General features: G+C 40.3%; 1 protein-coding gene across 7 annotated transcripts in view; it reads right to left on the bottom strand.

Moving 5' to 3' along the window:
* Nucleotides 1-1,357: 1,357 nt before the first annotated feature.
* The window catches only part of LOC100656453 (zinc finger protein 790), a 38,308-nt gene continuing 15,308 nt past the window's right edge, over nucleotides 1,358-24,357 (bottom strand). For 2 of the 7 annotated variants that reach the window (XM_010601586.3, XM_064293234.1), the window contains exons 2-5: nucleotides 23,931-24,015; nucleotides 20,486-20,612; nucleotides 20,074-20,169; nucleotides 1,358-8,380 (exon numbers count right to left, since the gene is read on the bottom strand). In XM_010601586.3, coding sequence (XP_010599888.2) covers nucleotides 6,699-8,380; nucleotides 20,074-20,169; nucleotides 20,486-20,612; nucleotides 23,931-23,939 — 1,914 coding nt within the window. In that variant the 5' untranslated portion in view covers nucleotides 23,940-24,015 and the 3' untranslated portion in view covers nucleotides 1,358-6,698. Of the gene's footprint in view, nucleotides 8,381-9,913; nucleotides 10,089-10,678; nucleotides 10,743-20,073; nucleotides 20,171-20,485; nucleotides 20,613-23,930; nucleotides 24,016-24,357 lie in introns of those variants that run through there. The other 5 variants (XM_064293237.1, XM_064293239.1, XM_023541475.2 and 2 more) reach the window with 5 other exon arrangements.

Here is a 24,357-nt window from a genome sequence, read left to right as displayed (position 1 = left end):
AATCAACACTCATGGAAGAACTAGGCGAGAAATCAAACGATGCATTGCATTAGGAAAATCTGCTGTAAAAGACCTCTTTAAAGTTTTAAAAAGCAATGAGGTCACTTTGAGGACTAAAGTGTGCCTGAACCCAAGCCTTGGTGTCTTCAGTTGCCTCATATGCATATGAGTGCTGGACAATGAATAAGGAAGACCAAAGAAGAATTGTGGCCTTCAAATTATGGCGTTGGCAAGGAATATTAAATACACCATTGACTGCCAGATGAATGAACAAATATGTCTTGGAAGTATAGCCAGAATGCTTTTTAGAAGTGAGGATGGTGAGACTTTGTCTCACATACTTTGGACATGTTATCAAGAGGGACCAGTCCCTGGAGAAGGACATCATGCTTGGTAAGGTAGAGGGTCAGCGAAAAAGGTAGACCCTCAACGAGATGGATTGAAACGGTGGCTAAAACAATGGACTCAAGCAACACGACTGTGAGGACGGTGCGGGAGCAGACAGTGCTTTGTTCTGTTGTGCATAGGGTTGCTATGAGTCAGAATTGACTCAATGGTACCTAACAACATTCATCTATTGATGGACACTTGAGTTGTTTCACTCTTTTGGCTATTGTGAATACTGTGGCAATGAACGTAGTTGCAGAAGTATCTGTGCTTTCAATTCTTTGGGTGTATACCTGGGACTGAAATTGCTGGGTCATATAGTAGTTCTGTGTTTAACTTTTTGAGGAACTGGAAAATTGTTTTCCACAATGACTTCACCATTTTACATTTCTACTAGTTCCCATGAGGCTTCCAGTTTCTCCACATCCTTAACAACACTTGTTATTTTCCAATTTTTAGATCTTAGTCATTTTAGTGAGTGTGAAATGGTATCTCATTTTTGCAAATCAACTCAACAGCAATGGGAACAACTAACGAAAGGAGCCCTAGTCAAGTTCTTGGTTGGTGGTTCAAACTCACCCAGTCGCTGTACAGGAGAGAGACCTGGTGATGTACTCCCGTAAAGATTACAGCCTAGAAAACTCTACGGGGGCAGTTCTGCTCTGTCACATGGGGTTGCTATGAGTAAAAAGCAACTCAGTGGCACACAGCAACAGTGACTAATAATGCTGAGCGTCTTTTCATGTGCTTTTTGGCCATTTTTATATCTTTGTTGGAGAAAAATCTGTTCAGATATTTGGCCCATTCTTTGAGTTCTCTTTTTGTTATTGAGTTGTAGATGTTCTTTAGATATTAAACACTTATTTTATTAGACATATCGTTTCCAAATATTTTCACCCATTCTGTAGGTCGTTTTTTTGCTTTCTCGATAATCTCCTTTATGCATAAAAGTTTTTAATTTTTATGAAGTCCACTTTATTTTTTCTTTTGTTGCTTATGCTTTTGGTGTCATATTTAGGAATTTATGGCCAAACTACAGGTCATGAAGATTTACCCCTATGGTTTCTTCTGAGGGTTGTATGGTTTTAGCTTTTATATTTAGTTCGTTGATCCATTTTGAGTTCATTTTTGTATATGGTATGAGGTAGGGCTCCAACTTCAGTTCTTCAGCATGTGGTCATCCAGTCATCCAGCACCATTTATTGAAAGGACTATTTTTCTACTGAATGGCTTGGCACACTTGTGGGAAATCAATTTATCATAAATGAGAGGTTTTATTTCTGGACTCTCAATTCTAATTCCTTGGTCTGTGTGTCCTTAAGTTTTGGTTATGTGGTTTTGTAGTAAGTACTGAAATCAGGAACTGTGAGTTCTCCAAGTCTCTCCATCTATGTAGATCTCATTTAATTTCATTCAGCAATGTTTTGTAATTTTCAGTGAGCAATTCTTTCACCTACTTAAGTTTATTACTATTTTATTCTTTTAGATGCTGTTATAAATGGAATTGTTTTAATTTCTTTCCAGCTTGTTCATTATTGGTGTATATAGAAACACAACTTTTTTTGTGTTTTTATTTGTATGCTGCAACTTTGTTTATTAGCTCTAATAGCTTCCTTTGGAATTTTTTAAACATAGGATTGTAATGGTTAAGGTTGTGTGTCAACTCTGCTGGGCCATGATTCTCAGGGTTTGGCAGTTACATAGTTTGGAAGTTATATAATGATGTAAACACCTCCATGATGAGATCTGCTATGAGCAGCCAATCAGCTGAAAGGGAATTTCCTTGCAGATGTGACCTGCACCCAAAATATATGGACTTTTGGGTGCAGCTCGCTGGCTTTTGCTCCGCTCTGGATCTTGCATTTGCCTCATCATCATCTGACCTCCAGTTCTTGAGGCTTAAGCCAGCAGCCTGTTACCTTATCTGTTGATCTTGGATTCATCAGCCTCTGCAGACTGTGAACCAGCAGCCTGCTCTCTGACCTGCTGATCTTGGGTTCGGCAGCCCCTGCAGCTATGTGAGTCAGAAGCCTCCAGCCTGATGCCTGACCCATGGACTTGGGACTTTCCAGCCTCTACAACTGCATGAGCCATTTCCTTGACACACACACACACACGGAAACCCTGGTCTACAGCTTCTAACCAAAAGATCGGCAGTTTGAATCCACCAGGCTCTCCTTGGAAACCCTATGGGGCAGTTCTACGCTGTCCTATAGGGTCAGTGAGCTGGAATGGACTCTACAGCAACAGGTTAGTATGTGTGTTTATATATGCTTCACTGGTTTTGCTTCTCTAGAGATCCCAGCCGAAAACAAGGATCAGGTCATCTATGAATATATGTAGTTTTACTTTTTCCTTTCTAATTTTGAGGCTTAATTGCTCTAAAACTTCCAGTACAATGTTGTATAGCAGTGGCAAGAGTGGGAATCCTTGTCTTTTTCCTGATTTTAAGGGGAAAGCTTTCAGTCTTTCAACATTGACTGTGATGTTAATTGTGGGTTTTTAATAAATGCTCTTTATCATGTGGGGGAAGTTCCTTCTATTCCTAATTTGCTGAGTGTTTTATCATGAAACAGTGTTGAGTTTTCTCAAATGCCTTTTATCAATTGAGATGACCATGTGTTCCCCCCGCTTCATTTTGTTAATGTGGTGTATCACATTGATTGATTTTCGAATGTTGAAATTCCCTTGCATTCCTTAGATAAATCCCACTCAGTCATGGTGTATAATCCTTTTAATATGCTGTTGGATTTGGTTTGCAGGTATCTTGGTTGAGGATTTTTGCACCTATATAATGGATATTGGTCTTTAATTTTTTTTTCATAGTCATCTTTTTATCTGGCTGTAGTATCAGGGTAGTGCTGGCCTCACAGAATGAATTACAAAATATTCTCTCCTATTTTTTGGAAGAGTTTGGGAAGGATTAGTGTTAATTCTTCATTAAATGTGTGGTAGACTTAAGCACTGAAGTCATGAAATTTCCAACTATTATTGTAAAACTATTTTTGCCTTCAATTTTATTACTGTTTCCTTCATATATTTCTTAGTTTCCTTGGGCTACCATAAGCAAATAGCACAAAGTGGGTGGCTTCAAAGAAATTTGTTGTCTTATAGTTCTGGAGGTATTGGCCATTGGCCTCTGAGACAAAAACCGTTCCATGCATCTCTCTTAGCTTCTGGTGGCTCCTGGAAATCCTTGGCATTCCTTGGCTTGCATCTGCCTCTGTAGTCACATGGCCATCTTTCTTCTGTCTGGCCCTGTGTCTGTGTCTGATCTTGTCTTTTATTATAAGATACCACTCAGATGGGATTAGGATCCACCATACTCCAGTATGCCTTCATGTTAAGTAATAACATTTTCATAGACCCTATTTCCAAACAAGATCATGTTCACAGGTCCCAAGGATTAGGACTTCAACATATCCTTTTGGGGAACACAATTCAATTGATAACACTCTACCGTCTGATCCCATAAAATTATGTCCTTCCACATGCAAAATACATTTACCACACCCCAGCGCCCCCAATTATCTTAACCCATTCCAGCACCAACTTTAAGTCCAAAATCTCATTTAGTAAATAATTTAAATCACGTGTAGATGAGACTGTGGGTATGGTCCATCCTAGAGCAAAATTATTCTCTGTGGACCTGGGAAACCTAAAATAGAAACCTGGTAGACCAGGCATAAGAGGGAAACCATCTCCTGGCTCTTGGCCATTGTCGTATTTTCCATTCACCCACCAGTCCTCATGAAGTCCCAGGGGCTGCAAACTGTGCCTAAGGAGGGTATGCCTTCTGTGCAGGGAGTGCTACTTGGTCCAGGTGCACTACAGGCCCCAAATTAGACTTGTTTTCACTCAGTGAAGAATGACTTATGGTGTTGCTGAGAACAAAAACATTGAGATGAGGTCCTCCAAGAATGAGATTTGAAAACCAAAGGATAGATATGAACAAAAGTCCAAAGAATGTCACACAACTTGGCTGGTGCACCTCTTTGATGAGGGGGCCTTAAAAACTCAGATGTCCCACATTGAGTGGTACAGTTTGGGGAAACTGACCACTGTCCCCCTGCTGCAGTATTTGCCCACACTGAGCAGGACAACTCATACTTCTGCTGGAAGCATGAGACTAGTACTCCTTACCTCTGGGGACTTCCCTAAAAGTAAAACCCCTGGAGAACTGTTCATGAGGCTATAGCTATTCTTCAGACAAAAGTAGAAGATACCTAGTTGTATGAACCTGCACCTGCAGAGGACATAGATAACACTGTTCTATCCTTTAATGAATGATTAGGAGTGGGGTCATGGTCTTCAGATCCTTTCCAGGGACTGGTAGCCCTGTGCATCCATAAAAGTGGATATGGAGAAGGGGAGGACACAGACCTTCATGGGGCTCCTTGACACTGCAGCCTAAGTGGCAGTAATCAAAGGGGTAGTTGCGAGCTCATGCTTTTGGCAGGTTTTAGAATGGAGACAGTGACCAACAGTAGGAAAGTGATCATTTCAAGCATTATGTTGTTGTGTTAGGTGCTGTCAATTCTGACTCACCAAGACCCCATGTGACACATTAGAACTTTCTCATATGGTCTTCATGGCTGTGATCCTTATGGAAGCAGACTGATGGGTCTTTCTCCTGCGGAGTTGTTGGGTAGGTTCACCTTTCAGTTAGCAGTCAAGCTCTTAACTTGCACCACCAGGGCTGTGTGCAGCATGCAATACCATCACTACCTGAGGAGCTACACCCCCTCACAGCAAAGAATTCAAGCTATAACAATGGGACTGATTCACACCTGCCAATTGAATTGCTCAAACCCTGTCAGGTTATTTAACAAAGGCAGTAATGCCTCCCAGGTGGAGAACATTATGGTTTCAGCTCTTCCTACAGGCCAGAATGTTAAGAACCACCCTGTTGCAGTTCGATAGCCCAGTTTAGCTCATAAAAAAGATCTCAGGAGTGTAGAGGCTAACGATAGACTACAGCAGATTGAATACTGAGGTGTCACGCTTGGCCTCTGCAGTACCAGATATAATTACCATTACCGATACAATGGCCGCTCACATGGGAAACTGGTATACTGTTATTGACCGATGCCTTGTTCTTGATTCTTTTGCAGGACCGATTTGCACTTACCTGAAGCAGTCTACAATACACTCTCACTGTGCTTCTGCAGGTATACTTAAACCCCCTGCAAGGCCACCAATGGGTGGGGCTAGACCTGCAACAAGCCAGATTATTCCCAGGAGTTTGATGACATCCTCATTGCTGGCCCTACTAAAGCGAAACTTAAACATACCCTGCACGAGGTTACAGCTGTCATGACATGGGCTAGTTGAGCCATAAACAACCCAAACCAAAACAAACAAACAAACAAAAAAACAGCCCAGCAAGTAAAATTCTTGGGGGCTGCTTGGGCCTGCTAACAAAGCATTCCTAAAGAAGTTAAACAAAAATTGTTGTCTGTGGGGGCACTTGCTAACAAAAAGGAAGCCCAACAGCTGGTCAGCTTGTTTGGGTATTGGAGGCTATAAAGCAGCCACCTTTCAGTAGGGCCCCTAAAAGAAATAGGCCTTGGAAGCTGTGCAACATGCAATTACACAAAGATTGCCATAAAAAGAAAAAAAAGATAGACTGAGAAATTATTTTTGTAAACCATATGATTAAGGGTTATAGCCATAACATAGTTTCCACAAATTTATAAGAGAAAAACGATACAACAGAAATAAGACAAAGACTACAAATAGGTAATTTACAGAAAATTCAGATGGCCAGTATACAAATGAAAACATGCTCCATCTACCTAATATTTACAAAAATTCAAATTAAAGCAGTGATTTGGTTTTTCATCAGAAAGACTAACAAAGAATGCTGTTAGGTTGTAAGAAAATGTGCATCTCAGCACAATGCTGATGAGACTAAATGTGTGATATCTGGAAAATAATGTTATTAGCTATTACAATTAAAAATATAAACACTGATTCATGAATCTCATGTAAAAGAATATCTTACAGAAATAAAACACAAATATGCAAGTATTTGTGTTTAAGGATGTTTATCGACTTTTGACTGAAAATTCAAAGAACTGAAACAATCTGAATGTTAATAGAGAAACAACTTGGACATGTAATGCTTCTACATATGTAGTTTTCTGCAGCTACCAACATTAAAATGAGTACATAAAATCTTTGTACCTGGAGGGATGTATGTGAAAAGTATTACACTCGTGGGGTTTCTCAAGAGAAGAAATAAGCCAACGTCAATTAAAAGAGTAGTGATTAAATCCCTTCAAACATTTTTTTATAGTAATACGACTTTACAAGAGTGAAATAAAGTGAGAGCTCTGAGAAAATGCCTTCTCAAAATCTTTATATTCATAGGATTTCTCAAAAGTATAAATATTATGGTGTTGAGCAATGTCTGAGTCCTGATTAAAGGTGTTCCTACAGTCTTTCCATTCATAGAGATGCTCTCCACTGTGAATTTTCTGTTCAATACAATATGAATGATGACGAAAGATCTGCCCACTTTCCTTACATTCATAGGGTTCTGTAGCAATGTGAGTTTTCCTGTGTCGTGTAAGCTGTGAGCCCCATAGAAAAGATTTTCCGCATTTTTTACATACATAAGGTTCTTCACCAGTATGAATTCTCTGATGTCGGGTAAGTTGTGAACCCCAGAGAAAGGCTTTTCCACATTCTTCACATTTATATGGTCTCTTGCCAGTGTGAATTTTCTGATGCCGATTGAGTTCTGAACCACGAAAAAAGGTCTTTCCACACTCCTTACATTCATAGGTTCTCTCACCAGTATGAATTTTCTGATGTCGATTCAACTGTGAGCCATGAAGAAAGGTCTTTCTGCATTCCCTACATTCAAAGAGTTTCCTCTCACTATGAATTTTCTCATGTTGAACAAGATATGAAGCCCAAATAAAAGTCTTCCCACAATCCTTACATTCATAAGGTTTCCTACTGGTATGAATTCGCTGATGTCGAGCAAGGTGTGAACTCCAGATATAGGCTTTCCCACATTTCTCACATTTATAGGGTTTCCTGCCAAAATGAATATTTTGATGCTGAGCAAGATTTGAACCACGAATAAAAGCTTTTCCACATTCCTTACATACATGAGATTTTTCACCAGCATGAATTCTCTGATGTTGAGTTAGGTGTGAGCCACGAGTAAAAGCTTTCCCACACTCTTTACATTCATAAGGTTTTTCACCAGTGTGAATTCGCTGATGTTTAGTAAGATGTGATCGCTGACTAAAGGCCTTCCCACATTCCTTACATTCATAGGGTTTCTCACCAGTATGAATTCTCTGATGTCGAGTAAGATCTGAGCCACAACTAAAGGCCTTCCAACATTCCTTACATTCATAAGATTTTTCACCAGTATGAATTCGCTTATGAACACTAAGTTGTGAATGAAACCTAAAGGCCTTTCCACATTCCTTACATTTAAAAGGTTTCTCACCAGTATGAATTCTGTGATGACCAGTAAGACTTGAACGCAAACTAAAGGTCTTCCCACATTCTTTACATTCATATGTTTTCTTAGAAGTGAGAACAGTCTGACATTGAGTAAGTTCTGAATCGGGAAGAACGGTCTTCCCACATTCCTTTTCTTCACAGAGTTTCTCACCAGTATGAATTAACTGATGTTGAGTAAGGTCTAAGCCACAGCTAAAGGCATTCTCACATGCTTTAAATTCATTCAGTTTCTCTCCTGTATTAAGTCTCTGACGTAGATTAAATGCTGTGTTCTGGGTAAAAGTGGGTACTTTTTCATAGGTGAGTATCAGCTGATTAAAATATTCCTCCTGATTTTCCTGTTGTGCCTCAAACTGATCTCTGCCTTCCCGGTCACCTCCAAAACACAAACTTTCAAGGCTGTGGTTGTTATAAATATCCATAATTGCCCACTGGGGTAATTCTCTTTCAAAAATGCCATTTTTTGGTGATAACTTCTTGGTCTGACATCTGGACTGCATGTCTGAAAGATAAGAAGGTAAATGCATACTGTATTACTGTTCAAAAAGAAATAAACCTTCCATTACACATATAGGAAGTAAATTCTAAAATAATATACACGGAAAGTGAACAGTTTAAATAATTCTGGACAATATGAAAAAAGGGCAGGAAATGGAAATTTAAAAACGCACAGAAGTAGAGTCAGGTGATAAGTATTGTTTTGATTAAATTCATCTGAGGAGTTCAGTAAAAAAATGATTGCCCAGGTACTACTACAACCATGGAATAACAATTTAAAGGCTAAAGGATATTGCACTCACTATGGTATAATTAACACTGGCACATGTTAGGCATTTAAAGGTAATTGCTGAATAAATACACTATACAACAACAATAAAAAGGGATTTAGAAAGAAGTAAAAGAAAGTATTACAAAGATCAAGGCTCAAGAAAGACAAGTACGATAATCTAATTATATAACAATACAATGTGTCTTACTGCCTAATCCCTTCCCCATCTGTACTGAAATGATTGTATATACTGCTTCCATGTCGCTTTCTTTAAAGATGAAGGAAACAAACGTACATCCTGTGTCTTAGTCTGAGTTCTCTACAGGAGCAAAACCAGTGAAGTATATATAGATATATAAATATACATGAGGGTAAGTCAAAAAGTATTGCTACAAAATCATAGAAACCCTGATTAAACAAAAATATCCAAATATGAAGCTACTGTTTCTTGACATATCCTCCATCTTGACATACCTCCTGAAGGCCATGTTTCCATCCCTCTAACCCTTCCCTGAAGAATTCTGTGCTCTTCGATCTACAACACGTCACAATAACCATTCTGGCATCCTCATGTTCCTTTTAAAAGTTCTTTGAGTTTTGGGAACAAAACGAAGTCTGAAGGGGGAAGATCCAGGCTGTAGGGTAGATGGGGTGAGATTTTCCAACAAAATTCTTGTAGGGCAGCCCTTGCTACCCTTGAAGAATGAGCAGGTGCATTGTTGTGATGGAAAAACAATTCCTTGGCACAATTTTCCTGGCCTTTTTCTCACCAATGCAGTTTTCAATTTTCTTAAAACTTCTTCCTAATAAGCCCCTGTGTCCTTTGAGAATATCCATGAAGATTACCCCTTTGGAATCCCAGAAAACAGTTCTCATAACCTTCTGAGCAGTCTTTCCTCTCCTGGCTCATCTTTGAGGTCTTCCTGACCTTCCTTAAAACGCTTGAACAATCTAAACACTGTTGTATTATGTGGGGCAGCAAAGACCAATGATTTGGGAAGATGTCTACTTGAGTTTTGTTAAAAATCTGACCTCAAAATAGTTTTCTTCCATGGCACAAAAAGTACCCCTTTTTTTTTTTCTTTGAAGGCACCCTAAGGAGACTAAGACAAGTGTATCACTGAGAGCACTTGTCTGCAGCCATCCACTGATTGCAGAAACATGTTTATACACGTTTTGTTTAGAATAAACCTGTACATGTAGGAACTGGAACCCTAGTAGCAATACTTTTTTTACTTACCCTCGTATATAGAGACAGAAATTTACCTCAAGGAAATAGCTCATGCAATTGTGAGGAAATGGCTCATGCAATTGTGGGGAGCTGGTAATTCCAAATCCGTGGGTCAGGCGACAGGCTGAAGACCTCTGCTGGCTCAGGTGGTTGCAGGGGTAATGAACCCCAAACTGCAGGTCAGGCAGCTGTCCAGAGACTTCTGCAGGGCTATGCCCCAAAAACCGAGGTCAGGCAATGAGAAGAGTGCAGGATCAAGAAACAGCAAGCTTTGCGAGAACATCCATTTATATACTGGAGGCTAGCTATATACTAGAAAACTCCTCTTTCAACTGATTGGCTGCTCACATCAGATCACAAAATGGAAGGTGATTACATAGTATCTGCCAAACTACTGACAATGATAGCCTAGCCAAGTTGACGCAACATAAGCCATCACAGTGGAAGGTTTGCTCTCTCTGTGGCTCTAGGGGAAGGTCCTTGTCTCTTTTCATCTTCTTCTTGGTTTCTTGGAGATCTCATGTGTCATAAGATCTGTCTTTCCCCATCTCTGCTTGTTTCTCTGAGTCTAATCTACTCATCTTGTATCTCAAAACGTGATTGGTTCAAAACACATCCTACACTGACATAGCCACATAAACACAACAAAAAAACAGTATTCCCAAACAGGATTACATCAACAGGTATAGGTGTTAGGATTTACAACACATACTTCTGAGGGAAACAATTCAATCCATAACATTCACCCTCTGGCCACCCAAAATTCATGCCCTTCCCACATAAAAAAAAAATCCATTTACCTTATCACATCATCCCAAAAGCCTTATATCAACTCCAAGTCCAAAATCTCATCTGCTAAATCATCTAAATCAAATACGGGGGAGACTTTAGGTGCATTCTATCCTGGGGCACCTGTGAAATCTAGAATACAAGTTATCCATTTCCAAACAACAACGGTGGAACAGGCAAAAGGTAGACATTTCCATTACAAGTGGAAGAAATTGGAGGGAAAGAAGGGATAATGGACACCAAGCAAGTCCAGCCCCCATGTGTCTGTCAGTTTGTTGTAGTGTGGGGGCTTGCATGTTGCTGTGATGCTGGAAGTTATGCACTGGTATTCAAGCAGGGTCACCCATGGCAGATAGGTTTCAGCTAAGCTTCCAGACTAAGACATACTAGGAAGAAGGACCCAGCAGTCTACTTCTGAAAAGAATTAGCCAGTGAAAACGTTGTGAATAGCAGGAGAACATTGTCTGATACAGTGCCAGAAGATAAGCCCCCCAGGTTGGAAGGCACTCAAAAGACAACTAGGGAAGAGCTGCTTCTCAAAGTAAAGTTGATCTTAATGATGTGGATGGAGTCAAGCTTTCGGGACCTTCATTTGCTGATGTGGCATGACTCAAAATGAGAAGAAACAGCTGCAAACATCCATTAATAATCAGAACGTGGAATATACGAAGTGTGAAATCTAGGAAAACTGGAAATCATCAAAAATGAAATGTAACGCATAAACATCAATATCCTAGGCATTAGTGAGCTGAAACACACTGGTATTGGCCATTTTGAATCGGAAAATCATATGGTCTACTATGCTGGGAATGACAACCTGAAGAGGAATGGCGTTGCATTCATTCTCAAAAACAACATTTCAAGATCAATTCTAAAGTACAGTGCTGTCAGTGATAGGATAATATCCATATGCCTACAAGAAAGACCAGTTAATACAACTGTCATTCAAATTTACACACCAACCCCTAAGGCCAAAGATGAAGAAACAGAAGATTTTTACCAACTTCTGGAGTCTGAAATTGATCAATGTGCAATCAGGACGCATTGATAATTACTGGTGATTGGAATGCAAAAACTGGAAACAAAAAGGCTCCATAGTTGGAAAGTATGGCCTTGGTGATAGAAACAATGCTGGAGATTGCATGGTAGAATTTTTAAAAAGACCAACGACTTCTTCATTGCAAATACCTTTTTTAACCAACATAAACAGCAACCATACACGTGGACTTTACCAGATGGAATACACAGAAGTCAAACTGACTACATCTGTGGAGAGACATGGATGGAAAGGCTCAATATCATCAGTCAGGACAAGGCCAGGGGCCAACTGTGGAACAGACCATCAATTCCTCATACGCAAATTTAGGTTGAAACTGATCAAAATCAGAACAAGTCCACAGGACCCAAAGTATGACCTTGAGTATATCCCCCCTGAATTTAGAGACCATCTCAAGAATAGCTTTGACATGTTGAACACTAATGACTGAAGACCAGACAAGTTGTGGACATCAAGGACATCATACATGAAGAAAGCAAGAGGTCATTAAAAAGACAGGAAAGAAAGAAAAGACCAAAATAGATGTCTGAAGATACTCTGAGACTTGCTCTTGAATGTCGAGCAGCTAAAGCAAAAGGAAGAAATGATGAAGTAAAAGAACTGAACAGAAGATCAAACGGTGGCTCGAGAAGACAAAGTAAAGTATTATACTGACATGTACACAGAGCTGGAGATAGAAAACCAAAAGGGAAGAACATGCTCAGCATTTCTCAAGCTGAAAGAACTGAAGAAAAAATTCAAGACTCGAGCTGCAATAGTGAAGGATTCTATGGGAAAATATTAAATGACACAGAAAGCATCAAAAGAAGACGGAAGGAATACACAGAGTCATTATTCCAAAAAGAACTGGTCAATGCCCAACCATTTCAAGAGGTAGCATATGATCAGGAACTGATGGTACTGAAGGAAGAAGTCCAAGCTGCACTGAAGGCCATGGTGAAAAACAAGGCTCCGGGAATTGACAGAATATCAACTGAGATGTTTCAACAAATGGATGCAGTGCTGGAAGTGCTCACTTGTCTGTGCCAAGAAATTTGGAAGACAGCTACCTGGCCAACAGACTGGAAGAGATCCCTATTTTTGTCTATTCTCAAGAAAGGTGACCCAACCGAATGTGGAAATTATTGAACAATTATCATTAATATCATGTGCAAGTAAAATTTTGCTGAAGATCATTCAAATGGCTGTAGCAGTATATGGACAGGGAGCTGCCAGAAATTCAAGCCGGATTCAGAAGAGGATGTGGAACCAGGGCTATCATTGTTGATGACAAATGGATCCTGGCTGAAAGCAGAGAATACCAGAAAAATGATTACCTGTGTTTTATTGACTATGCAAAGGCATTTGACTGTGTGGATCATAACAAATTATGAATAACATTCTGAAGAATAGGAATTCCAGGACACTTAATTGTGTTCATGAGGAACCTGTACATAGATGAAAAGGCAGTTGTTCGGACAGAACAAGGAGATGCTGCGTGGTTTAAAGTCAGGAAAGGTGTGTGTCAGAGTTGTATCCTTTCACCATATCAATTCAATCTGTACGCTGATCAAATAATCTGAGAAGCTGGAGTACACAAAGTACAAGGCATGAGGGTTGGAGGAAGACTCATTAACAACCTGCGTTATGCAGATGACACAACCTTGCTTGCTGAAAGTGAAGAGGACTTGAACCACTTACTGATGAAGATCAAAGACCACAGCCTTCAGTCTGGATTACACCTCAACATAAAGAAAACAAAAATCCTCACAACTGGACCAATAAGCAACAGCAGTGATAAATGGGGAAAAGACTGAAGTTGTCAAGGATTTCATTTTACTTGGATCCACAATCAACACCCATGGAAACAGCAGTCAAGAAATCAAAAGACGTACTGCACTGGGTAAATCTGCTGCAAAAGACTTCTTTAAAGTGTTGAAAAGCAAAGACGTCACCTTAAAGACTAAGGTGTGCCTGACGCAAGCCATGGTATTTGCAGTTGCATCATATGCATGTGAAAGCTGGACAATGAATAAGGAAGGCTGAAGAACGGACGCCTTTGAATTGTGATGTTGGAGAAGAATAGTGAATATACCATGGACTGCCAAAAAGACGATCAAATCTGTCTTGGAAGAAGTACAACCAGAATGCTCCTTAGAGGCAAGGGTGGAAAGGCTGCGTTTTACATACTCTGGACATGTCGTCAGGAAGGATCAGTTCCTGAAGAAGGACATCATGCTTGGTAAAGCAGAGGATCAGCAAAAAATAGGAAGACCCTCAACGGGATTGACTGACACAGTGGCTGCAACAGTGGGCTGAAGCATAACAACGATGTGAGCATGGCACAGGACTGGGCAGTATTTCACTCTGTGGTACACAGGGTGGCTATGAGTTGGAAACGACTCAATGGCACCTAACAACATAACAAGTCCAAAACACAGCAGAACAAATTACATTAGCTATTATTCCAAAGGAAAAAAAAAAACAAACAAACCCAATGCTGTTGAGTTGATTCTGACTCATAGCAACCCTATAGGACAGAGTAGAATTGCCCCATCAGGTTTCCAAGAAGCAGCTGGTGGATTCAAATTGCCAACCTTTTGGTTAGCAGCCTAGCTCTTAACTACTTGCCACCAGAGCTCCACATTAGCTCTTAAGGCTTAAAGATAATCGTCTGTTCTCTGGGACCATCTAGGCCATGGCCCTGTCCTCCATACTCTGGGTGCTGGCCATGTTCTCTCACCTTTCAGACCCAGTGGGATGGCAACTCTGCTCCCTCGCCTTTGGGCGGCCCCAATCCCCTAATCCATCTGAGTGGTGACTCTACTCCCTGGTCCCCAGTAGACTCCATTCTCCTACTCCTTGGGCATGGCAGCCCCATTCCCTCAACTTTGGGTGGCTGCCCCATTCTCTTGGGCAACATGAAAGCAGCCCCACACTCCTGAACTGAGTTGGTGGAGCTCTGATTCTGAAACCTAGGAGGGTGTGGCCCCACCCTTTGAGACCCATATGGCTGTTGCTCCACCCTTTGAAACCTAGAAGGCTGTGAGTCCACCCTTTGAGACCTAGGAGACCTTGGCTCCACCCTTTCAAATCCAGTCAGCCCTGCTTCCTGTGTTCCGTCTAACAGTTCTGCTGATCTCCAAGCTGTTCTAGGGATGGTCCTTTTCTTGGAGGACAACGGACGTAGCTCTTTTGGCCTGTTTCCTACCTTTAGAATTCCAAGAGGCAGACAGCATTCCTTGCCTTCATCCTGTCTGCTCCCTTCAGTCTAAGCTGGTGGGTGTTCTGCTGTGGTAGCTGGTTAGATCCATCAGTCACAGGCTTAACCTCTTTAACAAAAGATTACATAACCACATCCTTGGTGAAAATTCTAGGACATGTGTCCCAAGTTAGTACAACAGAATTTTCCAGACCTTTAAGCTCTGTTTTCATTTTGCACAGTTCATTGTTAAGTCCATCTCTTTCCTCTTGCACTTTATTATAAATGGCAAGGAAAACCCATGGGGCCCCTTTAAGATCTTGCCTAGAAATCTTCTCAGCCAAATATCCAAATTCATCATTTACAAGTTCTACCTTCTACCAAACATTTGAAAATAATTCAGACAAGTTCTTTGCCACTGAATAAAAAGCATCATCCGTCCATCACTGTCCCATCAAATGTTCATCATTTTCTTTTAAAGCCTCACCAGAAGCACATTTAATATCCACAGGCCTAACAACATTCAGCTGATGGCTCCACATGTATTCTCTAAAATGACAGAGACTTTCTCTATGGCTCTCATTTCCTTCTAAGCCCTCATTGGAACTGCCTTTAACATCCATAATTCTATCCAACAGTCTCTTCAAGGCAATCTAGGCTTTTACTATTAGGCACTTTAAAACTTTTCCAGCCTCCACTCATTGCCCAATTCCAAAGCCACTTCCACATTTTAGGTATTTGTTAGAGCAGGACCCCACCTCTGGTACCAAATGTTTTAGTCTGGGTTCCAGGCTATCTTAGTCAAAGCAAATATGGAGAAATGTGATCATACATACTTCTTCATCCTTCCATTTGTCTTTGCACACTACTATTTCCTCCACTGCGTACAGCCACATCATTGTTGTCACATGATCCCAACTAAGAGATTTGATAAGAGCTTACCAAGTTTACTAAGAGTTTAAACTAATAGTTTACTTATTTATGCTTGAATTTATAGTATTGCTCATTCATTCTTCAGAAGCACAATATGTTTGGGGCTTTTATGCCCTCTCCCAGGTCTTAGCTTCCTTTCCCTTATATCCAAGGCTACTGAAAATATCTCAGAAAAGATCTACAGTTTTCCAAGTATTGTATAAGATGTGTACTATGATATTGTATCTAATTCTGACTTAAAAACAGGAATGTTAGAAATAACAGAGCATCAGTCTAATATATGAGGAATGGTCTGGTCTAAAGTTACCAGGGTCTAGGAACCTAATAACACAGAACATGTCACATTCAAGTTAAAGGAAATAATTATGAATAACGGTTCAGAAAGAAAAATAGTCAAAGAAAACTATCAAGGGAGAATTCAATTATTAGATGTTGTTAATTAAAAATAACCCATTTGGAGCAAAGGATATGAACAGGCACTTCACTAAAGAAGACATTCAGGAGCTAACAGATTCATGAGGAAATGCTCACGATCATTAGCCATTAGAGAAATGCAAATCAAAACTACAATGAGATTCCATCTTACTCCACCAAGGCTGGCATTAATCCAAAAAACACAAAATAATTCTGGAGAGGTTGTGGAGAGACTGGAACACTTATACACTGCTGGTGGGAATGTAAAATGGTACAACCACTTTGGAAATCAATTTGGCACTTCCTTAAAAAGCTAGAAATAGAACTACTATACAATCCAGCAATCCCATTCCTTGGAATACATTCTAGAGAAATAAGAGCCTTTACAGAAACAGATATATGCACACCCATGTTTATTGCGGCACTGTTTACAATAGCAAAAAGATGGAAGCAACCAAGGTGCCCATCAGCAGATGAATGGATAAATTATGGTATATCCACACAATGGAATACTACACATCAATAAAGAACAATGATGAATCCGTGAAACATTTCATAACATGGAGGAATCTGGAAGGCATTATGCCGAGTGAAATTAGTCAGTTGCAAAAGGACAAATATTGTATGAGACCACTATTATAAGAACTCAAGAAATAGTTTAAACAGAGAAGAAAATATTCTTTGATGGTTATGAGAGTGAGGAGGGGAGGAAAGGAGGGGGTATTCACTAATTAGATACTAATTAGACACTAGACAAGAACTATTTTAGGTGAAGGGAAAGACAACACACAATACGGGAGAGGTCAGCACAACTGGACTAAACTAAAAGCAGTTTCCTGAAATAAACCAAATGCTTCGAAGGCTGCGTAGCAGGGGCAGGGGTTTTGGGACCATGATTTCAGGGGACATCTAGGTCAAATGGCATAATAAAATCTATTAAGAAAACACTCTGCATCCCATTTTGGAGAGTGGCATCTGGGGTCTTAAAACGCTAGCAAGCAGCCATCTAAAAGATGCATCAATTGGTCTCAACCCACATGGAGCAAAGTAGAATGAAGAACACCAAAGGCACAAGGTAAGTATGAGCCCAAGAGACAGAATGGGCCACATAAATCAGAGACTACATCAGCCTGAGACCAGAAGAACTAGATGGTGCGTGGCTACAACTGATGACATCCATGAGAGGGAACACAACAGAGAATCCCTGAAGGAACAGGAGAGCAGTGAGATGCAGACCTCAAATTCTCATAAAAAACCAGACTTAATGGTCTGGCTGAGACTAGAAGGACACCAGAGGTCATGGTCCAAGACAGGAACTGTTACCAAAGCCAGCTCTTCAGACAGGGATTGGACTGGACTGTAGGATAGAAAATGATACTGGTGAGGAGTGAGCTTCTTGGATCAAGTAGACACATGAGACTATGTGGGCAGCTCCTGTCTGGTGGGGAGATGAGAAAGCAGACAGGGACAGAAGCCGGCTGAATGGACAGGGAAATAGAGGGTGGAGAGGAGTGTGCTGTCTCATTAGGGGAAGAGCAACTAGGAGTATATAGCAAGGTGTATATAAGGTTTTATATGAGAGACTGACTTGATTTGTAAACTTTCACTGACAGCACAATAAAATTTGAAAAGTAAATAAATAACCCATTTGCGGTGAGGTTATAATGAAACTGATATGGTATCTGACCTCCACGTGAACCAATGCCCTCTAGTCCTCCAGAGAACTTAGGTATTAATGCCCACATTAACTGCACTCAAGTAGTAGCTACCTCTATCATCCCCCTTGTGCTCGCTATGAATCAGTTGTTTGGTCCCAAATTTGTTTATGAAAATTGTTGATATATTAATTAAATATTATATAATAAAATATCAGAGAACAGCTGTTTTTATGAAAACTAAGTTGATGAGTCTAGAAAGACTCAATGAGAAGGCTAGCCAAATTTATCTTAGTAGTTTTGAGTGAGCCAGTCATAGTGAGAACAGCTAAATTCTGACTCCCCTTTAATGAAATAGACCAAGGAAATTAGGAGAATGAGTTACACATGTGGTTAATACAAGAAAGAAGCAGAATTCCAATCAGGGCAAATATAACCTGGACCTACACTGAAACAGGGGTGGATGAACAGTTACAGGTTGTAAATAGATATTTACAAGTTGTTCAAGGTACTCATGTAATTTTGTATGATTTTGAGTAACTTTTTCAACAACTAGTCAATTAGCTATCAAATTAGTTGGGCAAGTGGTCTTCTAACTTTAAACCCTTCTGCCTTGAAATCTTGTATCAGAGACCTGACTATCATGCAGTGTGGAAAATTCCCCATGACTAATGATGTGTACCAGCAGTGACAACTTTAGTAACAAGAAACGCAGAGCAACCTTGATAAACAATAATATGTTTATAATATTTGAAAATAAACAAACTTAAAAAAAAAAGGCATATGGTATTATTTAGGGAATAAATAATACAAAATTGTATATACCTTATAGAACAATAATTTTTAAAAGCTTTTTATTTTGAGATAATTATAAATTTACAGGAATTTACAAAGATAGTCCAGAGTATCGCTATGTATTCTTCACTCAGTTTGCCCCAATGGCCACATCTTCCATAATTATAGTACAATATTAAAACTAGGAGACTGACATTGATACGATGTGTGTGCATATTTTTATGTCATTTTATCACAGGTATGGATTCGTGTGACCGCCACCATAGTCAAGATAAAGAACTACTCCTATCTCCCCAAAGCTCACCCTCGTGCTAACCTCTCTATAGTCATAACCCCACCACCACCACCATCCCTGAGATCTATTCAAGTTGTTTCATGAATAAATAGTTCAGGAACAGAACAATTTTAAAAAATGAGTATCATTTCTGGAATTTAAAAACATTTCCAAAAAAGAAACGAAAATGTTATTTTCTTTCTCTCATATTGCATATTAAAAAGAGGCTCCAAGAGTATGCTATTTCAATCTGAGGCCTGCCCATAATATGAAACTCACCAATTACCCATCTACTTGCCAAATATAATAATCCTTGCTTCTTGTTGACAGCCAGGATTTATCTCTCTGGTTGTTCTTCATTAGCCCTAACCTCTCTTCTGCCACCCTTCACACTGTGGCTAGAAACTACTGTCACGTATTATACTAGTTTTCAGCTAAGCACCCTAATATACTACTGTGTATTATGTATGAAATAACATATACCTGGAGCCTCCTTTTAATTTCTGTTTTGCAGAAATTTATGGACATGTTTCAGAAGATGGTACAAACTTTCTTAGTAAATAATGTACCCTTTGTTAACTCTCCTAAATCTAAAATAAGTTAGAAAATCAGTAACTGTTAATTAAAATGATGAATTAATGAATGAACTGCAGAAGCAAGGAGAAACCAGGGAAAATTTTTTAAAAGTTACGAGGTAGTAGTTAAAATGAAAAGTAGCGTCAGTAACTTTTTTTTTTTTTTTTAAGGGAGTGAAGTAATTTACAAAAGTCTAAATTTAAAAAAAGAGAGAGAAGGGAGGAACTGAATCCAAAGCATGGATAAAATAATAACTACTGGAGAAAATAAAATGCCATTGAACTTTTTGAAACATGAGGGAAAAATGAAAGCACAAAACTGGAGTGTTATTTGGAGGTGAAGGGAAGGGTCTTTTGGACATTCATGTTAAAAAGGTTACTTTCCTGTCTCGGTCTCAGGTCTTTATCCACAAGCTTATGGTCTTTGAAGGGAGATCCCAGACCAGTACCTGAAGGTGTTGTTGCCTCACTAAGCAGCTGACCTGGAGACAGCCTCCCCTTGCTTGCTAAGGCCTCACTCACCTAAACAAGGTCCTCTTGTCTGGTCCCTCAAAACCATCCAGGGCTCTTTCCCTTTCCCCAATACGGAGAACACATCTGGCCGATGAATGCAAAGTCCTGCTCAGAAGATAAGAAATAGGAAATAGCCATGTAGTAAGGGTTTCAAAACTTTGCACCTAGTCCTTTGGTCATTAAGGAAGAGAGACAATTACAGGAAAGGGGGGAAAAAAGGCAAAAAGGACTTCTAAAGGTAAAGGAAGATGGGGGTTTCCAATGATGATGACTACTGCCAACTTTTCAAAGTATAAACCATTTCCCCAGAAACAGGCCAGAAATTTCACTAGCCATTTGCAAGACAATCCAGAAATTCACAATGTAGAAAGCAGGAATTTCTGTGGTTAAATTCGAAACCACTCAGGGGATATACTCTTACCCAGTGAGACCATGTTGCTGTAGTTTTCCAACATTACGTCTCTATACAAATCCCTCTGTTCCAAGTCCAGGCACTCCCACTCCTCCTTAGAGAAGTCTATGGTCACATCCCTGAACATCACCAACTCCTAAAATGACAAATCCAACTATTAATGATGAAATTAAAAGAAACCTTTTAAATGGAAGGAGTAAGATGGAAAATGGCGCTGCATGAAATGGGATATACAGTGAGCAAACGATCTGGAGCTGGCTGCCTGTGACGCTGGGGGAAATGTCACGGATATTAGTGCAACTGAAACCCAGTGCCTCCATATTCTTAAAAATTCCTGTTGCTCCAATAACAGCATCTTTGTGACCTGCTGGTGACAATCATGAAGACACCAGGATGGTGGCCCAGAATGACAGACATCCTGTGAGTTCTCTGTTGACGACACTGAGAGGCTACAGCAGCCTGGAATGACCAACTCCAGATTTCTTATTATGTGAGGAAGAATGTTTCCTATGTGAAAAAAACAGACTTAATGGTCTGACTGAGACTAGAAGGACCCCAGTGGTCATGGCTCCCAGACCTTCTGTTGGCCCAGGACAGGAACCATTCCCAAAGCCAACTCTTCAGACAGGGATGCTGGTGAGGAGTGAGCTTCTTGGATCAGGTGGACACTTAAGACTATGTAGGCATCACCTGTCTGGAGGGGAGATGAGAGGGTAGAGGGGATTAGAAGCTGGCGAAATGGACACGAAAAGAGAGAGTAGAGGGAGGGAGCGGGCTGTCTCATTAGGGGGAGAGTAATTGGGAGTGTGTAGCAAGGTATATATAAGTTTTTGTGTGAGAGACTGACTTGATTTGTAAACTTCCACTTAAAGCACAATAAAAATTGTTAAAAAAAAAGAATGTTTCCTATGTGAGAAAAGTAGTATTTGTTTTTTGTTTATTTGCTTAAGTTTCTTTTAGTTGAGTTTTCTGTTAGGTGAAGTTAAAAGGAGTCTTAAGAGATAAACTCCCAAAATAAATACCCTACCAGTTTCTGTGAAGAATGTGTAGGATCTCTAGGTTCTTGGCTAAGTAGCTGACAATCAGCACATGACTCATTAATGATATTAATCTCCCAGTGATTCCCTAACAAGATTCCAGGTCTCTCTTGTAAAAATCCGTTTAATTCTGTTCTGACATTAACTGCAATGTAGTTCTTCTTCTGATTCCAGTCCCCGGAGAGTTAAGTCAGATCTCACAGATTTAAACACACAGCCCTCCAGACTGCCAAGTCTGCCCAAGACTTCAGATACCAGCGGCAAGATCAGGGGTTCCCAGGAGACTGCACTTCTGATCAACTGGCTTCAAATTTTGCGGTTCCCACTAGCCCCTCAGGATACCAGCCACAACTTTGGGGGTCCTCAGGACAACTACACTTCTGACCTGGTGACTATAAATTTGGGGGTCCCTACTACCCCCTCAAGCTTGATAATACAGTGGAATGATTCAAAGAACTCAGGAAAGTGCCATACTTAATAACTGCAGTTTTATTAAAAAGGATACAAATCAAGACCAGCATAAAGAACAGATGTATCGGGTCAGGTCTGGGAGGGTCCCCAACGCACAGCTTCTGTGTACCCAGAGGTGCATCACCTTCCTATGGCACCAATGTCTATTGCCAGTCATGAAGCTCCCCCAAACTTCACTGTCCAGAGTTTTTACTAGGGTTTTATTACCTAAGTAAGACTGACTGAATCATGGCTGAACTCAATCTTCAGCCCCCTTCCATCCCTTGGAGGATGGTCTCTCTGACATAGCCAGCCCCAGCCAACAGGAATCACATTATCATACACTCTCAGGCTGTGGTCTGGAGCCCTCATGAATAACTAGACACTCTAATAATTCCAGAAATTCCAAGGGTTTAGAGGTTACCTTAAAGGTACCAGGGACAAAGGCCAAATTCTTCAACGCCCACCCTGAACTCAGCCTCACATGTCCCTTAACTAAAAGCCTCACAAAGTGTCACATCCTGAAATGAATATCAAACGACACCAAACCCCATCTTGATTAACTGGAAAACTCCATTGCACAGAGTACTAAATAAAAGCTTTCTCGTGTGTGAGTCCTTTAACCACTCAGTTCCACCTTGTTAAGGCCACAATTTTGAAAAGGAAGTCTCTACTATTTCCCTGTTGTTAGGGGCCATCAAGTCCATTTCTACTCATAGTGACCCTTATGTACAACATAACGAAACACTGGTCCTGCACCTTTTCACAATGGTTGCTATGTTTCAGCCCATTGTTGCAACCATTGTGTCAATCCATTTCATTGAGGGTCTTCCTCTTTCTTGCTGATGCCCTACCGAGAACGATGGCAGAAGACAGAGGACACAGAAGATACTGAATGCCCTAGAAGACAGATTTGGAAACTTTGGCTGGAAAGAAGGGGGACACCTAAGGAAGTGATTTAGGAGATAATATTGGAGCCATTATTCTCTGTCCTAGAATGTGACCCAGCTGGAGCTGGACCCCCAAGGACTCACAAGGACACATCGAATGGACCCTGAGGTATAAAACACAATAGCTAGGACAATCTTGGAAAACATCTTTTAGGGAACCTTTCACATAAACGGAAACCCTGATGGCATAGTGGTTAAGAGCTACAACTGCTAACCAAAAGGTCGGCAGTTCAAATCCACCAGATGCTCCCTGGAAACCCTATGGGGTAGTTCTACTTTGTCCTATAGGGTCACTATGAGTCGGAATTGACTCGAGGGCAACAGGTGTGTTTTTTTGTTTTTTTTTTTCCACATAAAACACAGCACTAATGACCCACATACTTTCCACTCTTATCTTTTTTTATTAGCCTTTAGTGAACAGGGAAACCCTGGTGGCGTAGTGGTCAAGTGCTACGGCTGCTAACCAAGAGGTCGGCAGTTCAAATCTGCCAGGCTCTCCCTGGAAACTCTATGGGGCAGTTCTACTCTGTCCTACAGGGTCGCTATGAGTCAGAATCAACTCCACGACAGTGGGTTTGGTTTTTGGTTTTTTAGTGAATAGTAAGATTTATTGGACCAATGAAGGCGCTCCTGACAGTCCTTACTGAAACCTATACCAATGATTATTAAGAAACATGATTCAAAATGCAGACTTATGTTGATCTAGCAGTTTTCAGCCAATCGGCGAAAGGTGAAGCTTCCAGTGATTTTTCCCATTTGTGATGTTAACATATTCTGATGATTCTATAACGTTCCCCGGCTTCGGGCAGACATTAGCTCTGACGACATGCTTGTTCACTTCCCACTTTTGCCTTTTTGAATATATGCTGAATAAAACTTTCTTTTTGCTGTACTAAACTTTATCACAATCATCACTTAACACATTGAATACTAAGGTAAACAGTATAAGGATAAAGAATACAAATATCCACATGATATGAATGGTCATATTTTTGAAGAGAGGCAATTGCAACTCACATGGGCCATGACTTCAAATTCCAAGAACTGATCAGTCTTCCTCTGGATTCCTCTCCTTGAGAAGCAGAGTACCGAACACGCAGAGCTACAGGGAAGAAATGATGAGAGGACAGGCTTTGAGAGTTTTCAAGTGGACTATATTTTTATATGAAAATAGCATTTTCTTTCCTGGAAAGTCTGAAGAAATCCTGGCCCTGTCCAAAACCGAAGTGATCCAACTATAGCAGAACAGAGTTTCAATCCAATAAGTTGTCCCAAACTCATGACATGGATCAGGATATGATAAGGCCACTCTGACTTTCCATGAGCAGAATATCCCCTAAAACCATACACAGGATTATCCCAAGGGCAACCGGACCCTCCATTCTGGTATTAACCCAGTGTACCTGCCCAGGGCCTTCATGTGTACTTCCTATGACATTAAAAA

This window comes from Loxodonta africana, chromosome 11, assembly GCF_030014295.1.
Source record: "Loxodonta africana isolate mLoxAfr1 chromosome 11, mLoxAfr1.hap2, whole genome shotgun sequence".
NCBI classification, from domain to species: domain Eukaryota; kingdom Metazoa; phylum Chordata; class Mammalia; order Proboscidea; family Elephantidae; genus Loxodonta; species Loxodonta africana.
This window is presented reverse-complemented; position numbering and strand designations above follow the sequence as displayed.